General features: G+C 30.1%; 2 protein-coding genes and 1 long non-coding RNA gene across 3 annotated transcripts; 1 reads left to right on the forward strand and 2 right to left on the reverse strand.

Annotated features, from left to right (window-relative positions):
* Positions 1-2,683: 2,683 nt before the first annotated feature.
* Positions 2,684-3,537, forward strand: LOC121172912 (uncharacterized). Its single transcript, XR_005886771.1, has 2 exons — positions 2,684-2,840; positions 3,102-3,537. It is a non-coding gene; the product is annotated as an uncharacterized lncRNA (long non-coding RNA).
* A 2,530-nt stretch (positions 3,538-6,067) lies between these two features.
* LOC100500461 (glycine-rich RNA-binding protein 8) lies at positions 6,068-6,491 on the reverse strand. The gene has a single exon (XM_003536594.5). The coding sequence runs from the start codon at positions 6,410-6,412 to the stop codon at positions 6,188-6,190; it is 225 nt and encodes a 74-aa protein (XP_003536642.1). The 5' UTR covers positions 6,413-6,491; the 3' UTR covers positions 6,068-6,187.
* Positions 6,492-13,058: 6,567 nt separating this feature from the next.
* LOC100794402 (uncharacterized) lies at positions 13,059-14,094 on the reverse strand. Its single transcript, XM_003536595.5, has one exon. It carries the CDS (start codon positions 13,770-13,772, stop codon positions 13,230-13,232), a length of 543 nt encoding a protein of 180 aa, XP_003536643.1. The 5' UTR covers positions 13,773-14,094; the 3' UTR covers positions 13,059-13,229.
* Between the last annotated feature and the right edge of the window lie 1,421 nt (positions 14,095-15,515).

Raw genomic sequence — 15,515 nt, forward strand, 5'->3', positions numbered from 1 at the left:
CTTTTTTCCTTTTGCCTTTTTCTTCTGTTTCCATGATCAAGTCCCTACCACTTTGATACATTAAAGGATAAGATACGATTGTGAATTTGTCAAGGAATCTGCCCGAGATGGACATTGTTTGGTGACACTAGGTGTTCTTGTGTTGGGCCAACTAATCAGACTTAAACTGAATCTTATTGGAGGATTGTGCCTTGCTCTAAATGGAATCGGCATGGTTAGTGGTTCGTGTCAGCAGTGCAATTTTTTTCAATTTTAACTTCGCATCTAATGGAATATTTTGATGCCATGGCCTACTCTATTAATTGCCACGATTACTGGCAGCAATTACATGGTAGCCAGCTAGGCTATTTAAATAGCACCCAGCAGTAGGCGTTATCTAAAAATATAGTTAATTAACACATAAACAAGTGGTTTGAAAATTAATCTTTTAAAAAAATAGTGGCTTGAAAATTATGCTCAAAAAGAAAAGTTGATCATTTGGATGACAGAATCCCCAAACATTTTGTTTGATTAAAATAATTGATAAGTTAACAAAAAGTTAGAAAATCAGCTAAAGTTACTCTTGTATTATAAATTGATAAGTTCACAACTTGAAGAATGAGACTCCACTTTTCTCATTCTCCCAATTCAACATTTTAAATTTGTTATTTTTTTTTATGTACAGTTTACATACTATTTTCGTGATCAGTAAAAATTTTCTCTCGATGATATTAAATTACTCTCCTTTTTTAGTGATAAAAAATGTATTTAGAACATCAGTAAATACTTAATGAGTTGCTTAAAATTAAATAATATTGTTTAACAAATTTTTATCATTGGATCAGATGACTTGATAGTGGGTTGCTTATATAAGTAAAATTGTTGTTTAATTCATTCTTATCAATTAAAAAATTATTTTCAATTATAAAATTTAATATTACTCAAGTTAATTATTCACTCTAACAATTTTAACATTGTAGTATTTTTTTGTGTAAAACTTTTAAATATATGTGACAGTATAGGATTCACAAATTTTAAATAAATAATTCATTTAAATAATAATATATTGTAAATGCTGGTGATATTCAGTGACATGAATTTGTTTATTAAATATTTCTATTTTGATTGAATGACTTTATAAACTAATCAAACAAGTTATAAAATACTACTTCCAGTCTTTTATATGATAAATACTCCATTTGATTTTTTTTTACAGTGGTAAATTAAATACTCCATTTGTTTTTTTAAGTTGTCGACTTTTAAATAAAATATTTTCAAATTTTTGTCCAACTCCTTCGTCTATATTAAAAGAAAGGGAGCAGTACATGTAAAATTGTTATATTTATATGATTATAAATTAACACTTCATAAGTTGAGTAATTATCTGGACTTTACTTGCGAACTTGTACTTGATAATTAATTTGGACACGTTTCACAAAGTAGTGAAGTAACAACTCAAATCAGCTTGATCGTATTTGATACTAAATGCCTTGCGACAAATACAAGTAATAATTAAATAAATAACATATTCAAAGCTGCCAAGCTGGTTGTAGGTTTGTGTCTGCGTGTATCTTCTTCATTGTATGAGTGTAACAATGATAGAAAAATTGTGTGTGTAACTAGAGTTATATCTAACATTATTACATTTTTCTTTTTTAAAAATAGATGGCAAAAGTGGAACACTAAGAGTAAAATAGCAAAGTTCTTTTATAAAATGTTCACTTTTACCATATCTATATACCGTGATGATTTCTTTTTGAGTTGCATTCATGAGCTTATGCTTTGCTGGCTGGTGTTTCATTTGATGTGAGACTTTCACTTTTGCCATGTTGGCCCACAAATCTGTGGCCACAGTTTTGTTTTTTCTTAATATGGCAAATTGAAAGAAAAGTATTCACAAATAACATCCAGCACATCAATTAACATTTTAGATTATTCTAATTTAATTAAAAATATTGAATTTAAATTCTGAATATATATCTGTATTAAATGTTTTAAGAATTTTTTTTATTACTTACAATAATTTTATCTAATTCTAACATAATTATCTTATTAAAAGATATACATATTTTATAAAAAAAGCTTCACATAGAACTTGACACATTAATGATGCTAATACAGGGATGATGACGACAATAACAATGGAATAATTAACTGTTAAAATTTAATAAGTAATGTTTAAATTTTGTTTATTTTTCTTATAATAAACAATAACTTAATTAATTTTTCAAAGTGAAAGAAAAACTAGTGAGAATAAAGTGTTAATGAATCAAAGTTTCAAATAAATAAATAAATACTTTTAAATTTTAAACTCAGATGAGATGACAATAACTTATATATTTTTTGCATTACCTAAACAAAAGCAGCATTGACATGTAGCACGCATCAAGCACATTAATACTCTAGATCATCATGTGATACTACATCAGATCTAATCATCTCAGTGATTTGTTTCTGTGCAAGATCTCAGGCTGTAAAATAACATGGGTCAACAGGGTTGCCAAGTGTAAGTCCTCCAAACAATACACATGTCCTACTACTTTCTTCTTTTCTTTCTTAATTTCTTATTATAATCTTTAATCAAAGACACGTCATGCTGGTAGCTGAAAGAGAATCATACATCTTCAAATAAATTAATATTCAATGTGGCTACTTTCACTACTAAATATTAGTGCCAATCAGGTTTATTTTCGAGGCAGGTAGATGACCCTTCATATAAATCAAAAGAATCAAAAGAGAAACACCATTCAACATCATGGCTTGCTCTCTATCATCTTTCTGCGCCTTAAACCAAGCTTTTTGCAGGGATAAGCGCATCAAATACCCCAAAATAAGATCCCAAAGCTTTAATGATGACAATGGTAATAATTGATATATATTAAGATCGAACAGTAAGTGTGCACTAGAAGATGACTTTAATGTACTCAGGAATAGCTTAATTTCTTCACTTTCTTGCACAAAATAATCCTCCAATTATTAACTTGTTTCTCAACAAATATCCTTATCTTTCTATTCTTTCTATGGTTTTAGCCTTTTCACTATCCCAAAAACATGATTGTTACAATTATTGAACTTTTTGATTAATTTTTTTTCTCCAATCGATCGATTATTTGTTTTGGCAGGGAAGCGAGCAAACATTGTTGATGCAAACCTGAACATCCTAAGGGAAAGAATTCAACAAGTGAGAAAGAGAGAGAGGCTGATACATACACAAGAGTGGAATTATAAGCGTAGTTATGACCGTAAGTACAAGAGAGATTCAATGATATCACAATCTTCTGAGGTTATAGGTTTGTCATGCGGTGCAATTGGGCTTGTCTTTCTCGTTGGTTCTCTTAGCATCTTCCTTCTGTCCCTCCTTGTATGCATGTGATATCTCTAAGAATCATATATCTCTCGTCAATAGCTTCTACATAATATTTGGATTCAAGGGTAGAATATATATTAAAAATGTATTGATAACCTAGAGTTGATACAATGGTTTGATAACTTTCCATGTAATCTCAAATCAATGCACTTAATTTTTATAGAAGTTTTTTCATTTCATTTTTTTAAAAATTAAGGTGGCATAAATTAATTTTACTTTATATTAAAATTAATACATTTAATTTTACTTTTTTATTTTCTGGCTTAAATTCACTTTTCATCTCTAAACTTTCATGATTGTACAATTATGGTCTCTTCAAAAATAAAAATTATATATTTAATTCTTCGTGTTTTTAAAATTTAGTAATTTTGGTCCATTATTAATTGTGATCAAGTTGTTAATGTAAATTGTTCACTTGACATGCTAGTTATATAATGATAATGATATTATGACGTCACAATTTGATGCATATGCTAATGTGATATTGATAATTTGTTTGATATGATACTGACATGATATGAGGGACTATTCCTTCAGTTATGCATTGAACTGTTATGTTATCTATTACATTAGTGTGTTAATGTCATTTTATCACTAACATGTTAATTATTTTTGTTTTAAAAAATTAATAATAGACTAACCATTGCCAAATTTACTAAATTTTAAAAACATGAGAGATCAAATATTTAATAAAATTTGTTGAGTCTAAAATTGATTAGTCATCAAACTATAGAAACGGAAAACAAATACATTAAGCCTATTCTTTTTTTATATAAACATTTTTTTGCTGACTAGAAATACAATTAAAGATGCTCTAAGGAACATCAAACTATTTTATATTTCTAAATTAGTCGCCGTCCATATTGATGATTAAGGTCTAGTTAGGGCAAGGATGCGCACTGATAATTGCAACCTTGATGGCTTTTATACCGAAATGAAGAAATTATGCTTCGCAAATTGTTGATAACTCATAAGTCAAAAATGACATGTACCTACCTTAGCTGGGAGATAGGCGAGAACCTATCCTATCAAGCCAAATACATAGCATATGCATAATCTGATAAAATAAAAAAATTCATAGGCAAAAACATTTATTTTTACAATTTATATACTGTTTTTTTTTTAATAAATGAGTATAAAGAGAGAGAGGCTAATACATACCCGTGGGTGGAATCATAAGCAGAGTTACATAGTGATCGAGATTGTGTGATATCACAACCTGCTGAAGTTATAGGTTTGACATGCGGTTGCGGTGCAATTGGTCTTGTCTTTCTCATCGGTTCTCTTAGCGTCTGCCTTCTGTTCCTCCTTTATATGTGCACATGATAACTCTTAGAACATATTCAGTCATAGCTTAAGATTATTTGGATTTAAGGGTAGAATATATATTGATAACTTAGAACTGATACCATGATTCTCGATGAGTTTTTCGAAAGTACGTATTTATACGAAAAGAAAAGAAAATGTTAAAATGAGCTGAGTTTTTTTTTTTTATTCTGTTTTTCATTTTTTTTTATTCCGAACTGAGGTTTTAACATAAGTTCAAATCAACTTTTTCAATGAAATAATTTATAGATTAATGTATTAAAAAAATTTGTTAATTCAAAAATTTAAAATTATTCTCTAACAAATATGAACTGTTTTTTTTTTATTATTAAAACTCGCAATGATATGACAATAAGAACAAATTTCAAGATTAAAATTAATCAAAATATTTTTGACTACTTGTATTGCAAGGATATATAGAACTGTGAGAATATATTTGCCATATGATATATATTGCAAATTAATGAAGCAAATATGTTACCCATGAATTTTTATACTGTATTTCCTTTTTTAACCTACATTTAGGGGGAATTTTCTCTCACTTTACCCCCATAGAAAACAGATATAAAAGTAAGTGTAAAATATGTTTGTGATTAGGGGGTTGGTTTTGCTTAAGTAAATCTCATGTAACAAAAAAGTTAGTACTGTAGATGTTATTAAGGCAATTTCACTTCCTTAAATATGTTTACCCAACTTTTGAATCAAAAAGATTTTAACAAGTCTTTCATATATAAAGAGCGTAAAAAAAAAACTACTTAATTATTAATTAAACTTTTAATTTTTCTTTTAAAACTAACCACTTTTAAGAAAATCTACTTAATAATATGCTTTTAACATACAAACTCAATAGATCAGTTCAGTCATTTAATTGATCAACATGAAAATAAAAAGGAAACGAAAACACAATAAACTAAGTTGAGCTCCAAAATGTAGCTTAGCTTACTAAAGGCAAAAGCTTAATTAAGCCAGCTTCATATATTTAATTTCCAGTGTATTGACTTCCCACATGAAATAGATTCATCAGTTTTACAAACTTGTGGATCTAACAAAACTCGATATTATTTTATATACATCAATAATCTATTTATCTACAGTGATAATTCGAGAATATATAAAAATTAATTTATAAAATTGTACCAAAATACTCATCGAAAGTTTTAATTCAATTACTCTAAGGTGAAAAAATGAAGCTAGCATCATTTTCAGTTATATATATAACAATTAAAAATTATAAGTACGATCTTGTTACAATTGAAAATGATCCTAGCTAGAGTTTCTTTTTTAATTTTAACAATTATTGTATATAGTCAACATATTTAATTCAAAGTTCAAAATTCTTAAAAAAGAAAAATATTTATTATATGGTCTAAAATCATAGGAGAAATCACAAACTAGTAACAGTAATTCATAGCTGCGTTTATTTATATATATTGATATAGTGACGACATAGATCACCAGGAGAGTTACATATTTATGAGAACATGCAGCTTAAAACATTAGAACAAATTAATGGCACTACTTCTTGTTGCCCTTATCCGCACCATGCAGACCACTGAAATACCCCTGAGGGTTGTTTTCAAATGTTCCCCTTGAAATGTAAGATCCATCACCACCAGGGGCTTTCATATAACCCCCTGAACCACCGCCACTGCCACCACCTTTGCTAGAATTTCCTCCACCGCCACTTTTTGCATTACCGCCACCGCTACCGCCATCACTGCTACCACCTTTACCACCCATGTTTCAAATAATCACAACAGACACTCACTCAAGTTACTGAAATATTACGTAGATAGCAAATTAATTTTGATAAACGGATATGCATGAAAACAGTTTTAGTTGGTTCGCTATTTATAGAAGAGAAATGGTAAAGCTCTGTTCAATAGTAATTAATGTTTATAGGAAAAACTTTCTGACTCTTATTAAATGATGATAGAAATTACTTAAAATCTCCTGTTATTTCCAACGAATACTTGAATTCATGCATGTGACGACACTGACGAGGAAAATTTTCCAATGCATTTAACTGCAGCTTCAGTTTCAATGAGAAGGCATATCATGGTTTTTCTCAATATCTTTCATGCTTTCCAAGGGATATAAACTAAAGCATAAATGGCGGGAGATAGTTGAATGTCTTAATTCAATATCTTAATGAATGAATGGCCAAATTGAAATTAATTCCTTTCAAGTATACTCCTAGTTCTAAGAGTACATTTACATGTGACCAGGCTAAATCTTAATGCATTTGACTGGTGCCTTAATTTTTAATAATCTCAGTGTTGTGCAACTGATGTGTTAAATATGGAGAGATCACCTCACACTTATACTCCAACACTCAACTTTCATGCTCCCAATTGTTCTCACTCAATTCTTATATTTCCCGGGCAGTTGTGACTGCTGCTCTTAAATGCATGCGTAGCTTGAATTCTCCATGGACAGAAAAGATTGAAAAAGAAGTTCACAAGTTAAATTTTTGTTTAAAAATTAGCTATAGTAAGTTTTAGTCTATGTACGTTTTGGGTTAACATATTATAGGAGCAAAGTTTTATTTTGTAAATGATTAATTCATGCCGAAAACTTAATTGGTCAACTTTAACAAAGTTTATCCTCTTAATAACTTTTTTTTTCATCTACAAAGTCAATAAAGAATTTGATCTCATTTATACTTGGACCAACATCTACTGATATTTTGTTTTTTTACTTGTATTGTTTGTATTTTAGTATTTTTGACCCTTGTAAGTTTTAATCCTTGGACAAAACAAATTTAGTGTGTTCTAGTCCCAGCCATTTACACAGTTACTAACGTGGTGGTTATTAAACCATGATTTACCCAGACTTAGTGCATTCGCAAATGTTTTTGGCATGTATTGACAAATTTCTTTGATTCATTATGTTTTTTTCTCAAACCTGATCAATACACAACGTAAACAAGCCACAACACAGTTTAAGAATTTACAGCAATATCAACAATATTTCAGAATCAAAAAACAGTTGCAGCAACAAAACATTTTTCCTCAAAGGCCGAAATTTACAGCAATATCTGTCCAAAACAGTTTGAGAATCAAACATTCAATATCAGTCCAAAATTTACAGCAATATCCCAAACAGTTTCAAATTTACAGCAATGTCTTTGGCCTGCCAAATGTAATCGATGTCACAGTAATGTCCTGGTCCATTTAGTTTTTTTCTTAAACACTTGGCATCCTGATTTCACAATCACAGCCATAGCAGTCTTCAAGGCCTGAGCTTTGGGATCAGTCTTTTAAGCATTGTCCACTGCACGAGGAAAATCTGATCATTAGCATGAAATCAGTATTGTTTTGTGCCTATGTCACTTAAGCTGATATCATGATGGCTAAAAACTGGGAAGCCACACTTGTTACGTAAATAATATATACATTGCATCCCTCTAAACACTCCATTTTGCAGTTCACTGTTAACTCTTGACAAAACCCACTAATAACCATACAATTCTACATAGTACAGAAGCTAACATGATTCTCTTCTGTCTGAATCATACCAAATGTAGCAAAGTTTGGCAGCAAGCTGCAGAATTGCCACAATCACAACATGATAAACAAGTTCTGTACAACAAATAGAATTATGGTCATTTTTATTTATGAATCAGTAATAAATCTAAAACTAAAAACAGAAAATCAAGAATCATTTTCTCTTGGGGTATATTATATTCCTTAAATTATGTGAAAATAATTCCTCAGAACTAATAATGCACCAGACAAGAAGTTTGAGAAACAGAAAAAAAGGAGCGGGCAAACTCAGCAAGACACCCAATTCTTGAATGCTAATAACCACAGAAAATCCCCACAGAAGCCATCAAAGCGGCTTAGAAAATAGTCCTTTCCTATTCATTATATAATTCACATCCATTTACCATATGAACCGGGTAACCAACATCAGCAAACGGAAAATGTTTTAGCACAAAACAGACAATTAGTAGCGTCCAACTTTTCTAGTAACCAAAACATATCAACGCTACATAGATTAGAAATAGATAGATAAATAGATAATATTAAAGAAATGGACAATAAATGAATAATGCAAGACTCACCCTTACTAGGATTCGTGTTTCTCACACTATCCTGCATATCATAATCAGCAGTCTCGTTTCTCTTTTCACCATGCCATGTCCAACATGTATAGCTTTGATCAATTCCGTTGCACACTAAATGCTCTTCCAACTCATGCATTAACTACCTTTGAATAACAACACTTCAAGCAAGGGCAAATGATTCTACTGGGGTTTTCTGCATGCTTAACTGCAAGCCTAATAAACTCTTTCACTCCATCCCCATATTCTTTTGACAATCGACCGGAAGACATTCATTTCCGATCCATAGTTTCTTGATCTATCAAATTAATCATTAACACTTATTTTGATGTCAAGATACAATGACTACATGTTGGATTTCTACTCCATCCAATACAGGGTGAGGATCCTATCGTATCTAGAACTGTCAAATTCGCATTATATTGTATGATTCTAAAGGCAGTGTTGACACAAAACAAGACCAAAAAAAAGTTATTGTAACATTCTCTTGATTTAATAAAATTTCGGCAATATTTCCCATTAATTCTCCAAGCACACAACTTAATCCAAGTGGTCTAATCACTCAAATTAAGTATGTACCCAGGGAACGATGGGAAATACAAGCCAATATAATTATTAAATCAAGAATAGAGACATACGAGAATGTCCTATATGTGAATTTACAATCCTAGACTGTCCAGCTTTGGACAATTCAAGAACTACTTGTATATTATTTTGAACTTCATATAAAAGTAGTTATTGAACAAGAAACTAAGGTAAATGCATAGCCTACAAGTATAAGATACAAACACAATCATAAACTACTTCAGTTGGAAGTCTTCAAATTAACACCACTAGCAACAATAAAGAATAAGAGAGTATTTAATCTCCCTCAATTTCGAGTATAATGTGATTTGTATATAACATAAGTCCAAAACTCAAAACTGGAAAAGTAAAAAAAAAAAAACTGAATCACATTAAGTAATAAATATATCCATCTCTGATCTCTACCAAAAATATAATAAGTAATTGCTGCCCTAGAGCTTTTACATTTAAGTGTGTTTATAGATATTGGTCTAGTAGATAGAAATGGAAGCAAAAATTACAAAGACATTGGATATCTTCTTGTGTTAAGAAAGATATTGAAGTCAAGCATGTGTGGGGAGTGGATATACAATGCACACAGGGATAGCAACAAAACTGTTTATTTTTTAAATTTTGCAATAGGGTATATTCAAAATTGATACAGGGTGAGAAAGTAAATGAAAATGAGTCAAAGTTGAGAGGAAATTTCAGAGAGAAAATGAACAGAGTTGGGTGAGTCTGTGTTTTTATGTAGAATTCTGATTGGTTACAGCTACAGAGATATTTATACACAGAACCTGAGAGTAAGGTTCCATGTACCGTAACCTAAACTATTCGTCTATTCCAATATTACTTAGAACATTGACTCTGTAATATTGTATCGTAGTATCTGTATATTTTTTTTCTCTGTATTTTGTATCCTTGTTGTGAGTTTCCATACTTCAGAATCAAGGAGCATACGCCCACTCATAAGAATTAAGAACCAACCACGCTAATCTTAAAATTATACTCATAGCTTTAAATTATTCAAGCCAACTCAACTCCAATTATTAAATCTTAAAAAATGCAGCAGCAGCAGCTTGGGTCATATTATATTAATCATTGAAAGATGAAATACACATTTAACGACTTGACAGATTAAAAGCATATTTATAAATAATGGGTGTAATTTTCATAATTCAAAAACTAATGAGTAGTGTATACTATGTCACAGGCAGAAAATAAAACATTTCTTTTGGCGGTAAAAAAATAAAAAATAAAAAACCTAGTTCGGTGAAAAAAAAAATGCAAGTGGCACTGTGGCAGGGAATTATACCTTTCTTGAGGCGGCGAAAGGGAGAGGGGAGGCCCCAACCAAGCGTCTAATTGCGATGTAAAATAAAATAGGGATCAAAATACATATTTAAACTTTTCAATAATACTCCCAACGAATATTCTTAAAGAAGAACATAAAATAAATCAACAAAATAGGGGGAAAAATTAGTTATAAGTTAAGTTCAATTTATACATTTTCAGTTTTTTTAAAGAAAATCTCTTATTTAACTTTTTCATAAACATCTATAAAATTAATAAAACTTAACATCAATGTTAAGGTTATAGCATTTAAAAATGCTCATAAGCTGTAAATTAGTAATTCAAAACGGGCTTATATTTGGAGAAAATTAATGACTTTAGAAAAAGAATTTTAAATATTTCCTGAAATATACAGATGGTGCAGGTGGTATGCCAAATCTTATTTTTCTCTAGAATTTGGTAACATGATATTATGCCAATTTTATTTTTGTCTAGAAATCTTTTGCTACCATTAATTTGGTAACTGTTCTCCCGATTTTGCTATCATTTGAACTTATATTGACATTTTTTACACGATTTGTGATTAGGGATTTAAATTTCCTTAACTAAAATCCCGTTCAATTGTGCATACAAAGGTGTTAATAGAACTTGACTTTTTAAAGCAGCATGTTCATTACGAATGGCTTTGGCACTGAATGCATGCATTATAAACGTTTGAAAACCCACACACATACACACTTTTTTACCATTTAACAATAAACGTTTCGTACTTATTAGCGATATTTTTCTTATTAAACAGTGACTTTACCTATCTTGACTTCAATTAATAAAAAATCATTATATCCTTTACATGTTAAAAGCGTAAAGAGAATATCTTCGGAAATGGTGTATTGGCCAAGGAGATAACAAAAAAAATTAGAACAATACTACTAGTAGTATATAATAGCTCTCAAATGCTGCACGAAAAATCTAAGTTCCATACCCACCACCCCCGGGGGCAGAACCACTTGAGCCTTAATTTGTTAATTGCATACCCACCACTGCTACTTTGTACAGTACTGCCACTTCCGCTTTTGCCCTAATTGGTTTTCTCAATATCTTTAATTTCATGCTTTCCAAGGGATAAACTAAGCATAAATGGTCCGGGTAACTATTAATGAATTTGATCGATTTTAAAGGAAAAAATCATCGGTTTTATTTATTTTAATTTATCATTTAATCAGTCATGTTTAATACTTTATTTCGATCCAATATAATTTAAAGTGATTTAAATTAAATTGATTTTGATTTTCAGTTTCAATCTCATTTTTTCTTAAAATATTAAATACTAGTATAATGATAAGATATATAAGGAGTAGTAAATATAATAAAAAATAAATTAAAAATCAAACATTTGATTTACATGTCATAATTAATAATACTATAACTATGTAAATATATACTATATGAAAAAATACACAATTGAGAATTTATTTATGCATCTTAACTTAAATATTTAATAAAAAATATCCTTAATAAAATATATTTTTTAATAAACAAGTATAACTTACTTATAAGTTATGTGATAATTTTACAAACACAAAAAATAAAAAATATAATCATGTGTGATATTATTTAGAATTTAAGATTATATAAATTAAATCTTTAAAATATTTGATTTTTTATTTGATATTTTTTTTTGAAATTTTACGATTAAGTAAAACTTTAGTTTGAATTTGATTGAATCAGTTTTGAAAAGCAAATCCAAAATCTATTCTGATGATCCGATCCGATAAAAATTTCCACCAAATTTTTTGTTATCTTTTTTATTTTTATTTTTTATAATTGATTATCCCCCGCCTGATTTGCATAGTACGGCGCAAGGGATTCGGCTTATCAGGTTTCTTATCATCGATTATCCACTGCCTTGTTACATACTTTTTTGGCTCAAAATATTTTTTTTTTCTTTTCAATTTCTCTTAAAGCAAACACTTACTTTATTTATCACCTATTTTTTATTTTTTTTATTTGTCTCTTCCCTATTTACATCCACCGTTTTTCTTACTTATTTCTCTCCTTTTTATAATATATTTTCAGTTTTTAAAATGACAAATGGTGTAAAATGATTTGAAATTAAATATAATATCTAAACCAAAATTTATTTTAAAAAGGGACAACAGTATTTCTAGAAGACAGAAACAGTTGTCATTTTGATTTTTGCCACATTCAAATTTCAAACTCCCTAACATTCTATTGTTATTTGTTACCCGATTCATTCCATTAAGAGGCCCAACTAGCTAATCCTACGCGTTGGTCGCTGCATTATTGAAGCCACAACAACAATGGACAAATGGTTGAACAATTCACAGTTCTCACAATATATTTCACTCGCTTATTTTTTTTTTAAGAAAAGCTGGAACATGAATTAAATTAATTTAAATTCATTCACCGTAGCCAAAAAATAAAATATTAGTCAATATGTATCACACACAAACTTGTTTGTATATGAGTTTTGTACAAATTTGATGCTAATGAGACACCATCTCAACTATTTATTTTTTGAAGTGTTGTATGATTCAACTAATTAAATCTCTCTTGAAGCTAAAAATAAAATAAAATCTGATGCATAAACGAATGAGTTTCATTACATGATCACCTTAGCCTAACAGGTTCCTCATTTATAGTCTCCAAAACAGGCTTCCTTGACCTACAATAATTTAACCTATACTGAAACCCTGACTCCACTCCTTCCAAACTCAACCTTGGAATCACACTTAAACTTTCATCTTTTGAACTCTCTTCTTCTTCTTCCCGTTGTTGCCATGCTTTGCCGCCACAGTTGTCCGGCAGAACACGCGCCTTACTGCCGGACAATCTTTTGGCGGCAGAGTTGGCGGCCAAGAAGAGTACTGCCATGTCAGGGGCGGTGACAAGAGAGTTCACTCTCCTCATCGGGAAGAAGATATACACGTTGCCGAACTCCAACTCTTCATCAGCACCGAGAGCAGAGAATCTTCTTCCTATATGCAAAGAACGAGAATTGACCAAAAAATAGTTGGGGTGTTCGAGCATGAGTTCCGCAGCCTTCACGATCTCTTTGAATTGCTTGACTTCACCGGTGGGGATGATAACCCTCGTGGCCTTGGAATTCTTCATCAAAGGAGGCGCCAAGGTGCATGAAACGTAGTTGCCCATTACGTGGAATTAAAATTAATAATAACCGATACGAGGATGGAATGAAGGTTGTTAACGTTGGAGAGAATTGAAGAACAATATGGGAGATTTGATAATGGAGGGTTTGTTTTGAGGGTATATATAGAGAGGGAGAAAGGTGAAGAACAAAGGTAGTAGGAAATATTCTATTAGTAAAATAAAATATTGGAGGTGCACGTTGTGGTGAATTATATCATGGGCGTGTGTTAGTGTGAGATGTGTTGACCAGTGTGGCGTTGGCTGGATGAGACTTGAAGCTTGAAACTTGAGAATGCGCGTTGGCCTTCAAAGTAAATGCAGCGTTTGTTTGGTGTTTGCCCAATTTGGGAGATATTTAAAGTTTTTAACTTTATGGCTGTCATATACGGGGATGAAATTTCGTCGCCAACACAAACGCCACGTGTTGGACCCACTCCTGTCTTCTCCAACTCACATAACAATGTATCATATGTACCTTATTCAGAAAAATAATACTACTTTTATAAAAAAAATAAAAAATACTACTACTACTACTAATAATTCCTCCTCCCCAAAAGTGGAATTAAATAATTCTCTACAAATATTCCTTTTCTTTTCTGTTGGTTATTTTATTCTTAACTAAAACTTCCGGCTAGTTTGGTTAAGCCTTACAAAAAATGTTCTGGTGTTTGAGATCTTTCATTCAAACATGTATTTTGGTACTATTTTACCGTCAGTTGTCATTTGAAATGTATTTTGATCATTTTCCAGTGCAGCAAAGCTTCTTATATTACGTTCTTTAATGGATTTTTATGCAATAAATTAATTTTATATTTAATGGTGTGTATTAATTTGATTAAATATAATTGGTGGAGGATAAGATCAATTCACAGGGAATTAATGTAAAACTTTGTAAAGGATACCTTCAAAAATATTATAACAGGTCAATTTTATTAATTTGACATTTAAATTATGTCATATTATCTTAATTATTATGGACATAAAATTTTACATGATTTAAACATTCAGGTTTTGACCCTTAAAATTATCATGTACATAATTATTCAACAAAAATATGTTGTTGTCCCTTAAAATATCTCAAAATTCAGTTTTAGTTAATATAAAAAATGAAAATAATTTTAGTCTCTATATCTAAATAATAATTATTTAGTTATATTTTAAATAATGCATTATACATTGAAATAACATGAAATATTGAAGCATCAATTAATTTTTAAAATATGGTTAGTTAATAAAAAATAGTGAAGATATCGCTTTATGTAATGTTAGTTAATTGATCATGTTCCTGTTCCTGTATATGTATATGAATTGTTGTTGTCACCTCCTGCTTTAAGATTTGGACACTTAAAGTAGTTCATCTTTTTTCTTTTGCTAAAAATGTGTGAGATAGGAAAGAAATTAATTGATTAAATATGTGATAGTGAAAATGGTAGGAAACGTATAGTAACTAGGCCGACGTTGCTTGATAATGATGTGCTAATAATAATATGAGGTAAGCAAATGTGAAACAATTTCACAAAATGTGGAATTCAGACTTGTTTTCTTCTTTTGCCATTTTTCTGTTTTTTAGAATTGCGACAGCTGTAGAAACAAAACAAACGACTATAATTTATTCACTTAGTCTTGAATATCGTACGCTTGATTAATATTAATAGTAAAAAGAAGGTTAGCTTTTATCTTGAATAAATTTGTCTCGCTTTTCAAATATAATAACGTGAGAAATTATTTTGTTTGCTTATTAGGAAT

Source organism: Glycine max, chromosome 10, assembly GCF_000004515.6.
Source record: "Glycine max cultivar Williams 82 chromosome 10, Glycine_max_v4.0, whole genome shotgun sequence".
NCBI lineage: Eukaryota > Viridiplantae > Streptophyta > Magnoliopsida > Fabales > Fabaceae > Glycine > Glycine max.

Excerpts from the sequence above, each read along its gene's own strand:
- LOC100500461 (XM_003536594.5), bottom strand. The coding sequence starts at position 6,412 with ATGGGTGGTAAAGGTGGTAGCAGTGATGGCGGTAGCGGTGGCGGTAAT.
- LOC100794402 (XM_003536595.5), bottom strand. The coding sequence starts at position 13,772 with ATGGGCAACTACGTTTCATGCACCTTGGCGCCTCCTTTGATGAAGAAT.